At 39.9% G+C, this 18,765-nt stretch overlaps 3 protein-coding genes across 4 annotated transcripts in view; 1 reads left to right on the top strand and 2 right to left on the bottom strand.

Annotated features, from left to right (window-relative positions):
- The window catches only part of gtpbp6 (GTP binding protein 6 (putative)), a 5,132-nt gene extending 3,370 nt beyond the window's left edge, over positions 1–1,762 (bottom strand). Inside the window, exon 1 of one of the 2 annotated variants that reach the window (XM_050054264.1) lies at positions 952–1,762. In XM_050054264.1, the coding sequence (XP_049910221.1) occupies positions 952–1,324 (373 nt within the window). In that variant the 5' untranslated portion in view covers positions 1,325–1,762. The remainder of the gene's footprint in view (positions 1–951) is intronic. The other variant, XM_050054263.1, reaches the window with a different exon arrangement.
- A 1,952-nt stretch (positions 1,763–3,714) lies between these two features.
- LOC126396307 (ICOS ligand-like) lies at positions 3,715–9,795 on the top strand. Its single transcript, XM_050054265.1, has 5 exons — positions 3,715–4,505; positions 4,611–4,934; positions 5,012–5,296; positions 5,380–5,556; positions 9,589–9,795. Exons 1-5 carry the CDS (start codon positions 4,235–4,237, stop codon positions 9,660–9,662), a joined length of 1,131 nt encoding a protein of 376 aa, XP_049910222.1. The 5' UTR covers positions 3,715–4,234; the 3' UTR covers positions 9,663–9,795.
- Positions 9,796–9,939: 144 nt separating this feature from the next.
- On the bottom strand, positions 9,940–17,204 carry nit2 (nitrilase family, member 2). The gene is made up of 10 exons (XM_050054268.1): positions 17,109–17,204; positions 16,826–16,944; positions 16,592–16,712; positions 13,432–13,520; positions 12,871–12,964; positions 12,595–12,669; positions 12,437–12,515; positions 12,235–12,333; positions 11,913–11,968; positions 9,940–10,540 (listed from the first exon to the last, which is right to left on the bottom strand). The coding sequence occupies exons 1-10, from the start codon at positions 17,134–17,136 to the stop codon at positions 10,440–10,442; spliced, it is 861 nt and encodes a 286-aa protein (XP_049910225.1). The 5' UTR covers positions 17,137–17,204; the 3' UTR covers positions 9,940–10,439.
- Between the last annotated feature and the right edge of the window lie 1,561 nt (positions 17,205–18,765).

Below are 18,765 nucleotides of genomic sequence, written 5' to 3'. Positions count from 1 at the left end.
TATATATATATATATATATATATATATATATATATATATATATATACATATATGTGAGGAAGAACTACAGTGATTTTTTAGTAATTTAGCATCCTGTTAGTTTGTTACAGACATGTAATGTATCTACTTAAGAAAAAAATCCAGCTGTTTATTATCACAAAAATCTAAAAAAAAAAAAAAAAAAAAAAAAAAAAGGTTTTAATGGGAAAAAATATATATATCTTATAGGCCATGATAAACTCTCCCTGATTTTATATATATAGTTTTATAGTAATAATAATAATGATAATAATGAGAAAAAGAAGAAGATATTATCATTATTATTATTTTCACCTACCTGGTCCCCTAAGTAATTTTCCTCCCTGTTAGTTTGTCACAGAAGCTTAACTTCTTTCACTTGAGAAAAAAAATCCCTGTTTTCTGAATGAACAAGATTATTATCTTAAATTCCAGGGAAAAAAAAAAAGTTTTTGTGGAAAAAAAAGTCTGCTCCATTTTTCTAAATTCACGAGATAATCTCATTATTTCGGAAAAATTGAAATAAAATTCTCATAATCCTGAGATAATCATTTAATTTTTCATAAAAACGGGGCATTTTTTCTTAAACTAAATACATTTTCCAAATAAATAAATAAATAAATAAATAAAGGATTTTTTAAGGCCACTGAGTCCATTTTCAGGAAGTGACAGTTTTCTTGGGAGAGAACTCAAAAGAGGTAAAGTTGGGTGAGCAAAAACTTTCTTTAGCTCAGACCAGTATGAGCCAGTCCACCCATCAAGATTATTTGAGTGTCTGACACTGACCAATATGTTGAACTGACAGTTAAACATGACTCTATTCTTATATAATGAAACAAAGGAAAGTCAGGGTGGGATCTATTTCCCCCTCAGAGTTATGAGTCTGACATGTTGCTGCCTCACAGTGACGCTCCTCATGTGAACACCTGTTACCTGTGGTCAGGTGCTGCTTCCTGCTGCCCCACTTCACATCAGGGTGAACGATGAACACCCTGTGCTGACCCTCTCCGATGCCCACGGGACTCTGAAACAGCTCCTCCACCTCGCTGTCATCAATGAAATCTTCATCTTCATCTTCCTCCTCCTGGGTGAACCCTGTGTGCTGCCCGCTGCTGACGTCATCCTTGTCCTTTGACCTCAACGCAGAGACACCAAACGCCCGGTGCAGCTGAGAGGAGCTGACTGCTGCTGCACGGTGAGGTGGGTGGAGGAGTCTGCAGACTGATGGTGCTGCTCTCTGACACAGGGGTGTGCAGTGTCTCTGCAGGAGTGGGAGCCATGAATGGAGCCTCCTCAGTGATGTCATGTTGTATCCGGAAGATGTGGTCACATCTAAGAGTTTTCACATCAGACAGTAGAAGCTAACTTACAAGGATCATGCTACAAGAGAAGCACGAGGACACCCATAAACACTGTTGACGTTTTCTTCTTCTTCTTCTTGCTTATTATAGGATCACAAACCACCCTGGATAGCACACACTGCCACCTGCTGGACATGTACAGCAACTCCAAGTTCTTTATTTATCAATGTTAAATAGATATGTTAAAAAAAAAGAAGTAGAAGAAACATAGTACGCAAGTTAAAATAAAATAAGAATCTAAACCTAAAATACTGCAAGTTGAAATAAGGGATAAAATATAAAGTGACGTATTTTAGATTAGACAGAAATTGCAAATGAATAAATTAAATTGTTTAAATAATTTTCCACTTACCGTGCTCAAGGACCAACCTGAGGGGATTTTTGGAATTATTTTGCATTGTCTGGGGGCCTGGAAGTGTGATTTTTGTTTGGTCTTGCCCTATTTACTCATTTAAAATTATCATTGTTTATTTTTTCAAAACTAATTTTTGTTATTCTCTTAGTATCCCCTCTTGCACGGATCTCTATTACCCTGTTTGTATTGTATTTTTATTCTTGTCTTAATTGCCATGTACCAACCTAACCTAACTCAATAAAAAAAAAAAAATTATATATAAAAAAATAGAGTAAGGTATTTATGCTAAGATGAATAAACAAATAGACTTATAAATAAATAAATAAAAAGACAGTATGTTATTTCACCAGTGGAGTTACCGTGCCTGTATCTGGGTTATTTTGTCCCGAGTTACGTCTCGCAGGCAGCGTTTCCTCCTCAGCTGTATATTAACCACATTTCCATACCAAATGTTTCAGCTACAAGTGGTTAAATAGATATATATAATAATAGCTGAGATTTTTGTTTGTCAAGTGTGTCTTACTTAGCGGGACTTTTTTTTTTTTTACCCAATGTGGACACAGGAAGCTGCCTGGAAGACTAAACACAGGGAAGAAATTTCATTCATCTCAGTTTTTGACACTTCCTTTGTCGTGTAGCAATTTTTTACATCTTAATTGAAAAACCAGCGAGCCTATATTAAAATAAATGAACTTATTGAGCATTACGTTTCCTCTACTACAAAAAAAGTACAAAATAAAATAATAATATATTGTAGTTTCACCACCGTCTCACATGTTCAGTCTGCCCCCTGGTGGACTGGAGGGTTATTACACCATTGAAGTAAAAAGTGATTTTCATTTTAACATAATTTCAAACAGTTTGATTTTGTGGTTGGCAATACTAGCTTACTTGTTACACCATTTGTTTTTAGCTCTGACATTTAGACTCGAGGGAAATATATTTTCATGCTTTTGGTCCATTTATCATTATTTTGGAGATTTTCATCTTCACTAAATATTTTGTCTTGCCTAATGTCTACGTAGTTTTCAGTGAAACACCAGTATGGCTGTAAAATGCCATTAGCTACTCCAGTGGCTATTGTGTTTGAGAAAAGGAAATACAGTAGCTTTAATGAGTTTTTACTGTCTTACAGGGTTTACAAAGGCGACCTACTGTTTTGAAATTCTTATTTTAAATCTGTTTGTACTGTATTGGCAAAATATTTTTTATGTTATGTTGTCCACAACACCATGTTTCAATATGACTTTCTGCTCAGTTCAAATTATAGGAAATCTTAGGATGAGACTAATTAAGATTTTTCCTCTTCTACACCTCAGCCCTCATTTAATCTTACTTTTATTTCCAGTATAATTCCACAGGTATGGAAGGTTTTGTCACTTTTTAAAATAATGTCCATTCAGATTCAATACTTGGACTACTTCACCACATGCCTTTCTGGAGACAGGTAATATTACAGCCATAGCAGGCTGCATTTAGACAATGTCATAGCACTATAACAGCTTCATGACGTTGTCAGTGCTCTGGACAGTTGCTCTCACTGTGTTGTGCTTTTTATTGACTTCATAGATTTGAGATTATGGACAGAGCCCTTTTCTTGAAAAAGTAATCTTTTAAAGGTGAAGATTATTTTTCAGTTCAGTGGTTTTATTACTGTTTTTCCCGGAAACTATTTAGCTGAAATTAAATGCTTTTAAAGTTGGTATAAAGGTGTTCCACAAGGGTCCATATTGGGGACGCTTTCATTGGCACAATACAAGAATGATGCAGAGTCTATGACACTTAACATTGTCAGGCACAATGAGATGATGTCATTTTGTCATTTGGATGGATGTTTTGCTATTTATTTATTTATTGTCCAATGTCTATACTTAACTTTCTTTATCTTGTTTACTTCTGTTAGAATATTGTGAATTGCCAAAGTCTCTGAAGAGGAAAAATGTTCTTTTTCTTTCTGTTGTTTTAAATAACACTGTTTATGCAACGTTTTGTGCACAATTTTGTGTCATATTTTAAATCTATAAAATTTAAAAATGCATTTGGTGTGTTTCAGTATCACCAATTTATAAATGAAGTGCAAATTTTTCATTCAATATTAAACTTCTGGTGAAGGAATAAATGACATAAATATGTTGTTAACTGTTTTAAAACGCACTTCTGTTGCTTGGGAAACATGTAAAGTTTAATGTTTAACCACTTTAGCAGTATCTGCCCTGCATGTTTGTGACGTTTGAATCTCGGCGGGTGCCATATCACGCTGCTAACAACAAAGCATGTGGGTGTGGGCGTGTGTGACCTAAAAAGAAGTCAAACAGGTCGGACCATCCTTCATAATATGACTCTCAACAGGATGTATGCTGATGGAAACTGAGGGCTGATGTTTTTAAACTTATTTCTATGTGGAAATACATTTTAACTTTTTGTTTTTACTTTTATTGCTGGTGATTTAAAATCAGAGAAAGACGAGACAGGGAGCAGGAATGGCTCAACAAGCCGCAACATGACTGTCAGTGACTTCATTCAGAGTGAAGCAAGGTGTGCGGATGACTTGGAGCTGTTAAAGGGAGGGAGCAGGAGAGAAGGAAGTGAAGTTAGACGGGGCTATAAGTCAGTAATGGGACTGTCTTCGTTTTCTAGTGTGAAGAGGAAAATATCTTCGAGTTGTTTTTGCGTCTCCGGTGCGCAAACAGGCCCCCGGCAGCGGGCGTTACCGGTGGCACTGTGGCGCACAGGACTGCTGCTCAGCTTCCTCGGTTTCTGCGCCTGCCTGGGTAAGATGACTCGCTGTCTGTTCATGCATGTTACACCCTGAGATAAGCAGCCACACTGACACTTACTGACGATCAAACTGAGCTGTTCCTCTTCTTTCTCCACAGAGGAAGAGTGCGTCCTTGGCATTGTTGGACGGACAGTGTCACTGCCCTGTGTTAACCCTCAGTTATTGAACTTTGTGAATATTTCCATTGAGTGGAGGAGAGGTGAAGAAGTGGTGCTCAGATCAGTGTGGACAGAGGATGGAGATGTGGAGGAGTGGAGCATTAACAGGGCCACAACTCCAGTTGATGCTGCACTGACCGGGAACTTCTCTCTGCAGCTGCCCACAGTTGGTCCCACAGAGGACAGAGTAAATTACAGTCTCTTCGTCATTTCAGGGGGGAATCAGAGCACTGAGCTGTGCACCGTGTGCCTCAGGACAGCAGGTCAGTGTCAAACACACAGGAAGTCATTAGAAGAATATTTAAAGTCACTAACTCCTGTCTTTGATGGCTGTTTGCAGCCAGTTTCAGCTTCCCAAAGCTGCAGAGAGAAGAAGCAGAGGAGGGAGAGGAGACAAGCGTCTGGTGTCGCTCCAGTGGAGGTTTTCCTGAACCCACAGTTTACTGGCTCATCAACAACACAGAGGAGCCCCCCGAAGGCTCAGTGACGACCCTGGCAGCACCAGTCCCAGACACCCAGCTGTACAACATCACAAGCCACCTGACCGCCAACATTTCCAAAGACGCAAGCGTGTCGTGCATCATTAAGAACCCATCCATGAATGAAACCCTGGCATCCACAAACTGTGAGTGATCAGTCGCTGCTTGTTCAGTTATTAGACCTTAAACACAATTTGTTCACTAATGTCTGGTTCTTATTGGTGCTAAGATGGAGGGAAGGGCAGCCCTGTCATTGGTCGAGCATCACAGGGCATGTGGATGTTCAGCACAGGGCTCTGTGTGGTGGTTGGTGTCATGGTGTTGGCAGGAGTCATCTATCAGATTCACCTGGACAGGATAAGTAAGAGGAAGAAGAAAGAGTACCAGAAGGAGCACCCAAACAGAGGTAGGCATCTGAAATCTTCACAAAACCCATTTTTACACATCTGAGAGTTTCTCCAAAGGGTCCGTCTTCAATAATTAAAACAGACATGAAAACAACTTTTAAAATAACTGAAAAAAACCCACTGGTTGCTGGTGAAGGCTGCTGCTGTGATACAGGCGTGAAGAGATGAAGGCATGTAAAACTGTCTGTGTCTTTTAAAGTCAAAATGGATTGTACTTTTGAAATATTTCTAAGATGATAAAAACATGATTGCACAATTTGTGACGTGCTGCACAAAACATAAATAACTATCAAACCAGACGCCAAGATTTCTTGCAACAGGTTTGATATTATCCAATAGGGGATGAGCCGAAGGCAGAATTTGTTGTGTAACATGCTGCGGCCTGATGGCAACAATCTCTGTTTTGTCTGAGTTCAGCTGGAGAAATTTTCTTTGACATCCAGCTTTTAACATCAGTGAGGCAGTGAACACATAATTTGTTGTGTACTGAATATGTTCTATTTTGTAATTGTGTTTTTTATTTAATAGTAAACAGGCGGGTACACCTGTGTATCATCAGCATAGTGTCCTAAAATTCTTTTGGTCCAATATTTTTGACAGTATTTCAAAAGTTTTTAACTTCTAATCCAGTAACAGATCCTTTGCTCATTGTCTTCCACTCATCTGAATCAGCGGTGAACCACATTACATACACGTTACATTTTATAATTTTTGTAAAATGTGCAAGGTGTAAAATGAACCCTAGCTTAGAAAATGAAAAGAGAACAGAATGGTTACAGCAAAGGTTTTTCTTAGAGGTTTAAAGAAGTGAAAGTATCTCATATTTTACAAGAAAAACTAGAATTACCGTCTCAGCACACCAGTCAAGTTGCAATTAGAGTTTACAGCCATGTCTGTTCAGACTCTTATGTAACCATGACAGCTGACAGTGCTCCATATTCTAAAACAGTGGGTCGCAGTCTAAAAGTGGGTTACGAGTCAATTTTCAAAGGAACATGTGAAGTTTATAAAAAACACACTTTATTTATTAGTATGGTGAATTTCTGGCACAGAGCTTTTATTTTGAAGGGCAGTTTCCTGCTGTAGAATTAGTGAGAGAACAGACAGCTACTTAACAGAATCGGCAAACATGGCCAAATGCAAGTATGACGCTGATGAATATATTAAACTGTGTGGATCTTGAACTAATGACTAAGGAAGAGTCGGGACCCTGTGGCTGCACCAGCTGGGAACCACTGTTCTAAAACATGGATGCTTCAAACACGAGAACTAGACAGTATCTGACCAAATCCAGCCCTATCTGTTCCTGAGTTATGACACTGAGTAAGGGCCAGGAAAATGTTTTTGCAGAGCATTATGATATTACAGTGAAGTTGACCTTTGACCTTTTGGATATAAAATGTCATCACTTCATCAGTTTATCTTGTCGGACATTTTTGTGAAATTTTGTGTTAATTAGCATACGAATCTAAAACCAAAACCTTGACCTGACAACCACCAAATTCCAGTCAATTCATCCTTGAGTGCAGGTGGACGTTTGTGCCAAACGTAAAGAAATTCCCTCGTGGTGTTCTTAAGATGTTGCCTTCACGATAATGGGACAGACAGACAGCCTGTAAACATAATGCCTCCGGCCACATCTGTCATGGCCACAGAGGCATAATCTTTAAAAGTTTGTTATTTTGTGTAACCACGGTAACCAGGGACCCTAAAGTTTTTGAGGGGGCCTTGTGGAGCCTCAAACCGTAGGCTGGAAACAACGTCCTTACAATGCATGCCCAACCAATTCACCTCAACAGTATCTGACCTGCATCACTGCTCCCTTGTGGCTGCAGCTTAATGACTTGATGCGAGCAGAGTTGGAATTTTTCAAATTGTCATGCTCTCTCGTCAACCACCAACTTGGTCGTAGGTATCCCAGTGTGCTCTGTGCATCCAATCAGTCGCTTCCAATACACAATGGGTGTTTCTCAAAGTCAAGGACGGATCCTTAAATGGCTGAATTCCAAGGATGCTGTGTCATTAAGTCCCGCCTAAGGACTGTTCCAGTGTCAAAGATCCTACCGAGATTAGAGAGTGCCAAAATCATCACAGTATCCTGAAACCACGTCAGTCTGCTGAGGGTTAATGACACATGCCTGGAGACACTCGTTAGCCTGTTCCAATGTGTGTTCACTGAATGATAGGGAGGACTCTTGCCTTGCCTCTGTAGGATCCTTGACTTTAAGAAACACCAAATGAGTGGGAGTGAATCTCTGGTTGCATATAGTTGTGTATAGTTGGCATGCACCGTTAGCTTCTATTGGAGGACGCTGTAGCTGCATAATAAGAATAAGAACAGTATTTCCCATCTTTCCTAGCTTTCAGAGGGAGTATTATGGATATCATTTTCCTATCTTGGTGTTGAATTTACCATCACGTTATCTAAGGCAGTGGTTCCCAACTGGTCCAGCCACGGGGTCCAGATTCCTCCTCAGTCATTAGTTTGAGGTCCACACAGTTTAATTTATTCAGCGTCATGCTTGTGTTTGGCCATGTTGTGGAGCTAGTTTGCCGTCTCTGTTAAGTAGCTTTCCATTCTCTCACTTACTCTGCAATAAGAAACAGCACTTCAAAATAAAAGTTCTGTGCTGGAAATTTACTGTACTTAAACCATGGTTGTAACTCTGGTTGATCCTGAGAGGCCACTGCTTCTGTTTGTTCAGAGGAGTGGTTATTAAATAATGTTAACCAGTTTTATCACATGGTTGTTTTATTCAGTAGCTATTTAAAAACCTATGGAGGACGAAAAGTGACATAAAGTATAAGTCTAAATAAATGTATAAAACAATACAGGAATAAATACGTAAATAAAAATACAGAAATAAAGAAAATAAAAAATAAATGCTGAAATAAATAAAGAATAATTTAATGCATAAATAAATAAATGCAGAGGTTAGGACCTCCTACTTCAACATGCAGACACAGAAATACAAAAAGAAATGTTCTTGTACCAAAATAAATAAAATAAATTTAAGATATTTTATTTATTTATATCCTGTTTAATGTTCTACTTTAATTTATTAATTTCTACATTTATGTATTTCCATATTTATTTCAAAATTCATTTATTGTTTGTTTTTTACTGATTTATGTATTTTTAATTATTTTATTATTTCTGAATTTATTTACTTATTCCTGTATGTATTTTTACTTTATTTTCTGTATTTTTTTAATTTTTTAAATTACCGTATTTATTTATATTTATTTATTTCCGTATTTATTTATTTATTTATCACTGAATTCATTTAATTTTTTTAAATTCTGTATTTATTTTTTCCTGATTTTTTTTTTTTTTTTTTTTTTTTTAGATTTCCTTATTTATTTATTCCTGAATTTATTTTTTTAGATTTACGTATTTATTTATTCCTGTATTTATTTATATTTCTGTATTCATTTATTCCTGAATTTCTTTTTTTTTTATTTCTGTATTTATTTATATTTATTTATTTCCGTATTTATTTATTCCTGAATTTATTTAATTTTATTTAAATTTATTTATTTAAAATGTACGTATGGGGCGTCCGTAGTGTAGTGGATAGTGCTGGCGCCCCATGTATAGAGGTGATGCCTCGCTGCAGCGGTCGCGAGTTCGACTCCAGTTTGCAACCCTTGGCTGCATGTCGTCCCGCCACTCTCTCTCTCTCTCCCCCATTTCACACTGTCCTGTCCATTAAAGGCAAAACACCCAAAAATAATCTTAAAAAAAAAAATTAAAAATTTTATGTATTCCTGTATTTATTTATGCATTCATTTATTTACATATTTTTAAAAATGTATTCCTGTATTAATATACACACACATTTCTGTATTTATTCCTGTATTAACTTCTACGAAAAAGTATGTATATATTTATTCTTAAGTAATTTTTTGTCCTCAATATAAAACTTAGTTTTGAAGAAATCAAACATTCTGCTGACGTTCAACAGGTCCTCGTGTGTAACATGCTTTTGTGAAAACCTCTTACTGAAATGAATGTTTGTCGTCATCAGGATACAAAAGGCGAAGTCCGTACAGGGAGGAAACGGAGGCGATGAAGCCGGAGCGAAAGGAGACAGACGTGTAAAACAAATCTTCATTAACTGTCACTTTCCTTAGTTGAGGCAGCGGAGCACTGATTTGTAAATATTTGTTGTGACAGCAGGGATCACCGCTTCAAAATTCAACAAGTGGTGGGTTTTTCAACAGACCATGTAGATACTGTTGTACGTTGTAGATACTGTTGTACGATAATAAGGCATCATCACTTCACCTCCTCAGGAGACACTTGTGTTTGCTGGACACTTCCTGTTTCCCTCAGGCAGCAGCTGTGATGTTTAAAGTTTTAATAAAGAGGCTCAAACTCAAACCTGTCGCTGTTTTATTTTAACTTTTACACATCTATGAAAGTTTTCCATCATGACAGAAAATATGACGATGAAGAACTGAATACTTTTTATATCTGAAATCTCTGGAGCCACAACCATACAATCTCTCTTCAGCCAGAAAAAGACAATTTAATATTTTTTACTGGAGCATTTTATCAACAAACCCCAAAGGTTTAATTTCTAATGATATGAAAATGATGAAAGTAAAACAGCTAAACATCTGTCATCAGTTTCCTATTGATCAACGACTCATCTCAGCATCAGACGTCACACAAAACAAACCACAGTTCCATCCATAAGAAATAAGCATCATCATCATCATCATCATCATCATCGTCGTCGTCCCAACTGCACCTCGTTTCCATCACTTAAGACGATTAAGTCTGGTTCTTCAGAGGGAGAAGAAGACACAGTGTCTGCGGCACAGATCTGTTGCATAGTTTGTGTCAGTACCTTCTGTCTCAAGGTCACAGCGTTCAGCTCGATCCCTCCTGCAGAGACTTCACCGTGTAGAGGTCGTCACGACGCTGAACCGTGATCGGGATCTGCTGCCGGATGTCGGCCAAATACTGCAGGTCTGTGAACACGTCACACATGGATACAGAGAGGTTCAGTGCAGTCTCAAGACAGAAACGACGACAACACCTGTGCAGTATGATGTAATCCAATACAACAGCTCTGACTATGGGATGAAAACAATAACGTCATTTTAATAATACAATAAGAAATCAGAAAGCTTCTCACTATTTTGAGATTCTGAGTCATTATTTTGTTAATGTGTCTCATTATTTCCAGATGAGTAAGTCATTATTTTGAGATAAGTGAGACATTTTAGTGAAGTTTCTTATTTTGACATATTTAGTCATTATTTTCAGATACTAAGTCACTATTTCTGATCAAGTTTCTCACTATTTTGACATCCTAAATCATTTTTGTGAATGTTTCTAATTATTTCAATATACATGAGTCATTATTTTGAGATTTTAATAAGGTTTGACATTATTTTGACATATTAAGTCATAATTTTTAGATAAAAAGTAATTAATTTTTTCAGTTTCACATTATTTTGACACATTAAGTCATTATTTTTGATAGAGTTTCTCATTTTGAGATACTAAATCATTTTTGTGAATGTTTCTAATCATTTCAAGATAAGTCATAATTTTGAGATAAAAAAGTAATTATTTTTGAAATGAATAAGACATTTTAGTAAAGTTTCTTATTATTTTGACATTTTAAGTCATTTTTTATTTACGTGAGTCATTTTAATACAGTTTCACATTATTCTGACACATTAAGTCATTATTTTTAGATACTAAGTCACTATTTTTGATTAATGTTCTCACTATTGAGAGATACAAAAAAATTATTTTGTTAATGTTTCCCAACATTTCCAGATGAGTAAGCCACTTTGATAAAGTTTCTCATAAATTTGAGATACATAAGACAGTTTAATTAAGTTTCTTTTTATTTCGACATTTTAAGTCCTTTTTTTTTTTTAGATTTTAAGTCATTATTTTGCCATACCCAATTCATTATTTGGAGATACTCAGTCATTATATTGAGAATGTTTTTCATCATTTTGATTAATTTCTCATTATTTTAACATATAAAGTCATTTTTTCAAGACACGTAAGTCATATACCTCGTCATTATTTCCAATAAAGTTTCTTGTTAATGACTTACAGGATCTTATTTTTCATCACATGAGCAGAAATGGGCTTCTATAACAAACTACTATTGTGTTGTCTTTAAATATAACCTCACTACCCTTCTCTGTAATCAGATTAAGTTCAAATATCAACTGGATGATGATGCTGCACCAAGAGCCGATCAATGTCATTTTACAAATGCGACAACAGAGCAGCCAGAGCAGGCTCCATTGCAGCAGTCGTATCTCTCTTGATCAATACTGTCTGCAGAAACAAGCAAAGCGCTCCTTCACTCACCGATGTCGGCGTAAATGATGGCCTCCTCTGGTCCGGCCTTTGAGATAACTTCTCCCCTGCAACAATCACAAGTCTGCAAAATGTAACAGCTAAAAATATTCACAGAAAACAAAAGCTTTTGTTCAGAAGTGTATTTAACTTGTTAAAGGATCTGAATACTTTTCCCACCACTACTGCTGTTAACATCTATCACTTCCCCTCGCTTCCTCTGCGTCTGGCAGTCTAACTCGTGTTCCCTCTAATTCCTTTCACGCAGTCAAACATAGTACGAGCTGGTCAGAGGACACAGAAGATAACATGATTGTGTATGTTGTTACTGTACCATGGGTTTACAACAGTGCTGTGACCCCAGGCGATGTATGAAGAAGTTTCGTCTCTGGCTGGAGACGCTGTGGCCACGTACACCTGGTTATCAATCGCCCTGCAGAGGAGAGAGAGAGAGTTATTGTCACTGTTCAAGACAACAAAATTACAGAACCCTCCTGTACAATCAGAGCAACATGATCAATCCTCATCAGCCTGACCTCCCCCTCTGAAGGAGCTCCCAGTGTGCTGGACCAGTCGTCATGTTGAAGGCTCCAGGGTAGACCAGCAGCTGACAGCCTGAGGACGACAGGACGACCACATCATCTCCTGCAAGCACTCAAAAACTCCCCACTCAAAGCCGTAATCAGCCACTTACCTTTCCTGCCGTAGAGCTGTGCCAGCTCTGCGAACCTCATGTCGTAGCAAATCCCCACTCCCACTTTACAGAACGCTGCCGGTGAGTTACAGAGAAAACAGATTCAAGTGAAGNCTGCCGTAGAGCTGCGCCAGCTCTGCGAACCTCATGTCGTAGCAAATCCCCACTCCCACTTTACAGAACGCTGTCGGAGGAGTTACAGAGAAAACAGATTCAAGTGAAGCTCGTCAAGCTGCTGGGAAATAACAGAAAGGAGTCGGGGTGTTTGTCACTCACGTGTTTCGAACATAGACAGAGTGTTGCCTGGGGTCAGCGTCTCAGACTCCTGGAAGCGGATTTTGCCTGGAACGTCGATGTCAAAGAGGTGAATCTTGAAGATGGAAACATTAAATGGTGAAGAAGAACATTTTAAGATGGCACATTTTGCTGAGTGTGCAGACACAGCTCACACTTTGGTTACACAAGGACCAGATGGCTCGTAGCAGTGACGCCAGTACCCTGTGTTCCCACATTACCCCCCACAAGACTCCCTTTGGGACACGGTGGTAAGCCTTCTCCAAGTCCACAAAGCACATGTAGACTGGATGGGCAAACCACCGTGAACCCTTCAGCAGCCCTGCGAGGGTCAAGAGCTGCTCCATGACCACGACAGAATAAGCATTGCTCCTCCTGAATCGGTCGGAGCCTCCTTTCCAGCACTTGGGAATAAACTTTCCCAGAGAGGCTGAGCAGTGTGACACCCCTGTAACTGGAGCTCACCCTCCAGTCCCCTTTTTTAAAAATGTGAACCCAAGTTAACAAATTCCAAACTAAATACTGTAGCTGATGCACACATACCTTCCTGTATTTAAGAATCAGCTCTCCATCAGGTCCAAACACTGTGCAGCTGTTATACAACTTCCCACCGTCCTCTTCTGGGATGGATCCTGATAAATAACAAGTCACATGGTTCATTTTTCCACTGTGCTCAGAAACAACGTTTTTGTTAATGAGAGAGGAGCATGCAATGTAATAAAGCAGGTGGAATAAACCAGACAGACATTTATTGTATTCTAGATCAGTGGTTCCCAACTGGTTCAGCCACAGGGTTCAGATTTCTCCTTAGTCATTAGTTTAAGGTCCACACAGTTTAATACCCTCCGCGTCATACTTGTGTTTGGCCATACTGTCTGGCTAGTTTGTTGTCTCTGTCAAGTAGCTGTCCCTTAGTTACTCACTCTACAACAGGAAACAGCTCTTCGAATGCGCCAGAAATTCCCTCTACTTCAAAATAAAGTCTTTTTTTTTCTTCTTCTTTTTTTTTTTTACAACCTTAGCATGTTCACGAGTCACTCACGACGACCCACTTTTGGACCGCGACCCACCAGCTGCGAACCTCTGTTCTAGAGGAAATTTTGTGATGATGGTAAATGGAGATTATCTACTTTTTAGTTGCACCTAATTCTCCAAAATAAACCCTCATCTATTCATGTCACTGATTTCCCACACTCAGAATCACTTCTACCAACTCCCAGAGCGACACCTGATGCATATTCCACTGCATGTTGACATGTCATAGCAGGTAAAGCACAGGTGTTATTAATAACAATAACGATGTCTGCATAGCACACAGGTGTGTCAGTTCCAGGGAACCTGCTGCTGTGCGTGCTTTGTGCTTCATGCACCTGTCGTTAAAGAGGACTACTGTGGGTTATATGGTTAAAGATCTCGAGAAAGGCTGCTCTGTGGAAACATTTCAGGCAGCAATGGTTGACCATTTTGACAAATTGGTGACCATTCCTTGGCCTTTGGTTGCCGTTAGTGGCACCACCTTTAACATACAAACTAGAATTACCGCCTTCGCAAACCAGTCAGGTTGCAGTGACAGTTTACATGTCTGTCCAGACTCATCTGTTGCCATGACAGTTACCAGCTGCAAAGAAGCTGCAAATTCTACAACATGGATCTTTCTAAATGAATAAAGTCGTTTGTGCTCTTATCTGTCTTCACACACTGTATGAAACTCCAGTGATGTTGTGATGTATCAGATCGGTACAATCAGCTGCAGCACTGCGCTGTCCAATCAATAACTGATATCCAATCAGGGGGTGTGTCGGTCGGTAAACGACTTCCGCTAAGGCTGCACTCATGTATCCTCGCTTCCCTCTCCTCTGAAAGCCTCCTCTCTCTCGACTCCTTGACTCCTCCAAGCGCATTTAACATACTGAGACATCCTACAAGATGGCGAGTCTCATTCAATTCCCACGTCAAGTGATCAAGGATAGAGGATGGAGGAGTCGCAGAGAGGGAAATTGGGATGAACCCATTGCATTTGCAAGACTGAGACATTCGTAAGCACAAATGAATGAACAACAAGAAAACATAATGCCTCTGGCCGTGGCTATCGCTGGCACCACGGTGTTATAAAACTTAACTAGGAATTAATCAACAAAGAAACAGACAAACAACAGAAAAACTGTGACATTCAAGATTAGAGTAGTTTGTAATCCTGGCTTTAAACAGACCTATAGGTACAGCTGAGTTACGTTTTTTGGGGGCTTTTTTTGCCTTTATTTGATTGGACAGCTATAGTGTAAAAGGGGGAGGGAGAGAGGGGGAATGATGTGCACCAAGGGGCCGTAGGTAGGAATCAAGCCTGCAGCCGCTGTGGCCAGAATACAGCCTTTGTACAAGGGGTGTCTGCTCCACCAGGTGAGCTAGTGGGCGCCCCATGATTGTGTTAAGTCTTAATGTGTGCTGTGTATTGTTTCACATGTGTGCAGCACAAAAACTAAAAGCAGTTTTCCTCAATTTCACTTCAATAAATCGACTAATGATGGGGGCAGGTTAATAGAGAGGGATATATGAAGGCATGTTGACATTTCGGGCTTTTTAAATGAATAGAGACCAACGTCTGTCATGTCTTACTGTTATGGCCACCCCACCTATTCATACAAGAAGCAGTGATGATAGAGTAATGTTACCGGCGATAAATCTTAGGGTGGAGTGATACACTGCATGTAATGGTTCAAGAGTGGAGGCAGAGGCGTGTCAATAGAGAACATCACAGTAATCCAAGACAGACAAGAAGATGGCTTCAATGATCCTCCTCTGAACACAGGAAAGTGAGCTCTGGTTCTGTACAAATATCCATTTCTTTGTCTTAGCTTGACGACACATGTGCCTGAAGCTGTTTCTTTAAGCTGCTCCCTGCACCAATAACACAATATCTTACGTGGCTTAACTGAGATCATTTATTAACTCTGCTGCTGGTACAGAAAATGTTAGCCTTTATCTCTGCGGCCCTGATACCAAAACCTTATGTGCAGCACTGATACACTAGTCAGAAGCAAACTCTGGATTAATACATACACAGATCAGCCAAAACTTTCAAACCACTGACAGGTGAAGTGAATAACTGATTATTTTGTTCCAATGCATTGTTCTGCTGGGAAACCTTTGGTTCTGGCATTCATGGATACCACCTGACATGTTCCACCCACTCAAACACCGTTGCAGACCAAGTACCCCCCCTCATGGCAGTGGCCCCCCAGCAGGATAATGCACCATGCCACACTGCAAAAACTGTTTAGAAATGTCCTGTGGAGCGTGACAAAAAGCTCAAGGTGTCGACCTGGCTTCTAAATTTCCCAGGTCCCAATCTGCTCAAGGATTCTTGTGATGTGCCGGTACCCCAGATGTACCCCGAATCCAAGGTGGGGTCTCCTTGGATCAGACTTGGCTCTGACCTGTGGAGGCATGGACTCAGGATCTCTGGGAGTGTCCTGTGGTGTCTGGCACCAGTGCGTTGGCGGCAGATCCATTTAGTCCAGTGGGTTGTGAGGTGGGTTAATGGCACGTGCCACAGATGCTCATTCAGATTGGGATCTGGGGAATTTGGAGGCCAGGTTGACACTTTGAGGTCTTTGTCACATTCCTTGGGCCATTCCTGAGCCGTGTTTGCAGTGTGGCATGGTGCATTATATGTATGTGAATAGAGCCACAGATGCTTCCCTACCTCCCACCAGATACACCTTGTTCTCCTTGGCTGCCTCTGACAGCACCTGAGTGGACTCTCCTGGGATCCTCTCCGCATACTCAGGGAAGAAGTTGGTCCCATATGGAGAGTTGAAGCATTCCTGTGTTGATGAGAGGTGAGAGAGGGTCAGTTTTTCAGCAGGAGGTGACTTTAATGTTGGACTCATGCACTAAGGACTTCAAGTCAGGACCCCAGCCTCCTCCTCCTCCTCACCGGCAGCAGTACCACTTTGCCGCCCTGTCCCGCTGCCTCCTTCACCAGCCTCCGGGCTCTGCTCAGGTTGTCCTTCTTCCCACTGGTCACCTGCAGCTGGATCACAGCCAGCCGGAACTCTGACAGAACAAGACACCGTTATTCATGCTACAACTTGAAACTGTGTCAGCAGTTGGAGACATTAACACACTGCAGATATTATTAAAATATAAATGCGCTCGGTTTTATTAGCATATTAGCTTCCACTTTAAATTCGTTACATTAAATAAAACAGAGAACTTACTGGACATTGCTTTAGCTAAAGTTGACATGTATGCACAGAAGTCCTGTTTGGTTTCACAGTCCACAGAGCAGACATGTCACGTGATTCCGGATGACTATTTGCTTTTCAAAATAAGAGTCTAGAGCTAGTCTTTTAGCCCTAGCACGGTTTTACGGCGTCAGAGAGTTCCGGTAAAACAAACTCAACGATACAAAACAATAATAACAAACGTCTGCAGATGTTAATTATCGGTTCTTCTGACTTAACGTTACTCTACGACACATACGACAGCTTATGTAAAGTTCGGAACCTTTATTGTGAAGTTTAGCGGAAGTTATGTTAGCAAGGGGGAGGCTGTTCTGCTGCCAATCCAGTTTCAGGGTTTTTACCTTTACTCTTAAATATATAAGTTGTTCCTGTGATAATATCAGTAACACACTATCTATTTTATTTCTTTGGGAACAGTCTTTATTCATCAGCAGAAGAATTTTTTTTATTGAGTTATGATTTTTATATGAACTTGCATAATATAGTGCTGGGTATTTCTTGTCTTTTTTTATATACATAATTGTTATTATTATTATTACTCTTTTTATTTTGGCACATTTTATTTTTATTTTGGGACTTGGGCTGTAGAGCAGGTTCTCTTTGGCCTCTTCATGTCACAGCCCGGCTCTTAGGTTGGACAAAAAGAGGGACACACTGGTAAATCAACAATAAAGTGAAATATTAACTTCAATGGGTTAGGGTTAAAAAAATCAAAGCACATTACAAACAGATATGAGGCATCTCTGGTCAGTGGTGTAGGGAGTGGATGAATGAAAATGTGCTGTGTGAGTGGTGTGTAAAAGCAAGGTATGGTGAGGAGGTCTACCAAAACCAGGTGTGTCCCATGACGCTGATTGCACTCAATCAAGGTCTGCAGCTGTGGAATAAGACAGCACAGACACAGCAAAGAACCCAAGAAGTGAGGTTGTCACACAGTGCATTTTCATTTTGTTTCATCCCTCATTAACATTTATAACCTTTTTTGTCATCTTACTTACTTACTTAGTCCTCTTCGTTCCTTCAGGAACATAAGGCTGCGACGATCTGCTTCCATCTGGTCCGGTCTTGTGCAGCATGCTGTGCCTGCTTCGTGCTACTGGTAGGGTTGGTTTTGCAGCTTTCTCTATACAGTAGCTGGAGTTGGTTGGGCTTGACGTGCCGGGGCAGCTTGTACACAACCCAAAGTCTGTCTGGCCTCACGTGGTATGAGGCTGTAATCCATCACCTGGAAGACCATAGACAAGGGTAGGGGACTAACAAGCCAACTCCAAAACACTTCCCCTAGGTGGGGGTTGGGCGTGGGGCTAACAACCCCACCCCTAAAAATGTATTATTGTTATGGAAACTTCTACAAATGCTTTTTTGTCATCAGCTCTCCTGTACTGTGTTGTGGAGTTGCCTGTGCCTGACATGGCAAACTGTCAGAGCCCTACAAAATGACCTCCAGCAGGCTACTGGTGTGCATGTTTTTGACCACACTGTCAGAAACAGACTCCATGAGGGTGGCACGAGAGCCCGACATCCCCTAGTGGGACCTGTGCTCACAGCCCAGCTCCGTGCAGCTCCATCATTCACCAGAGAACACCAGGATTGGCAGGTCCACCATTGGCGCCCGTTCTCTTCACACATT

The sequence above is a fragment of the Epinephelus moara genome, chromosome 10 (assembly GCF_006386435.1).
Source record: "Epinephelus moara isolate mb chromosome 10, YSFRI_EMoa_1.0, whole genome shotgun sequence".
Lineage (NCBI taxonomy): Eukaryota > Metazoa > Chordata > Actinopteri > Perciformes > Serranidae > Epinephelus > Epinephelus moara.
Note: the sequence above shows the minus strand (reverse complement) of the source record. Positions and strands in the feature narration are given on the sequence as shown.

Excerpts from the sequence above, each read along its gene's own strand:
- nit2 (XM_050054268.1), bottom strand. The coding sequence starts at position 17,136 with ATGTCAACTTTAGCTAAAGCAATGTCCA. Across the intron at positions 16,713-16,825 it reads GCAAAGTGGTACTGCTGCCG|GAATGCTTCAACTCTCCATA; the intron begins GTGAGGAGGAGG and ends TCATCAACACAG. Across the intron at positions 12,334-12,436 it reads GAGCTCCTTCAGAGGGGGAG|GGCGATTGATAACCAGGTGT; the intron begins GTCAGGCTGATG and ends TCTCCTCTGCAG.
- LOC126396307 (XM_050054265.1), top strand. The coding sequence starts at position 4,235 with ATGACTGTCAGTGACTTCATTCAGAGTGAAGCAAGGTGTGCGGATGAC. Across the intron at positions 4,935-5,011 it reads CGTGTGCCTCAGGACAGCAG|CCAGTTTCAGCTTCCCAAAG; the intron begins GTCAGTGTCAAA and ends GGCTGTTTGCAG. Across the intron at positions 5,557-9,588 it reads GAAGGAGCACCCAAACAGAG|GATACAAAAGGCGAAGTCCG; the intron begins GTAGGCATCTGA and ends TGTCGTCATCAG.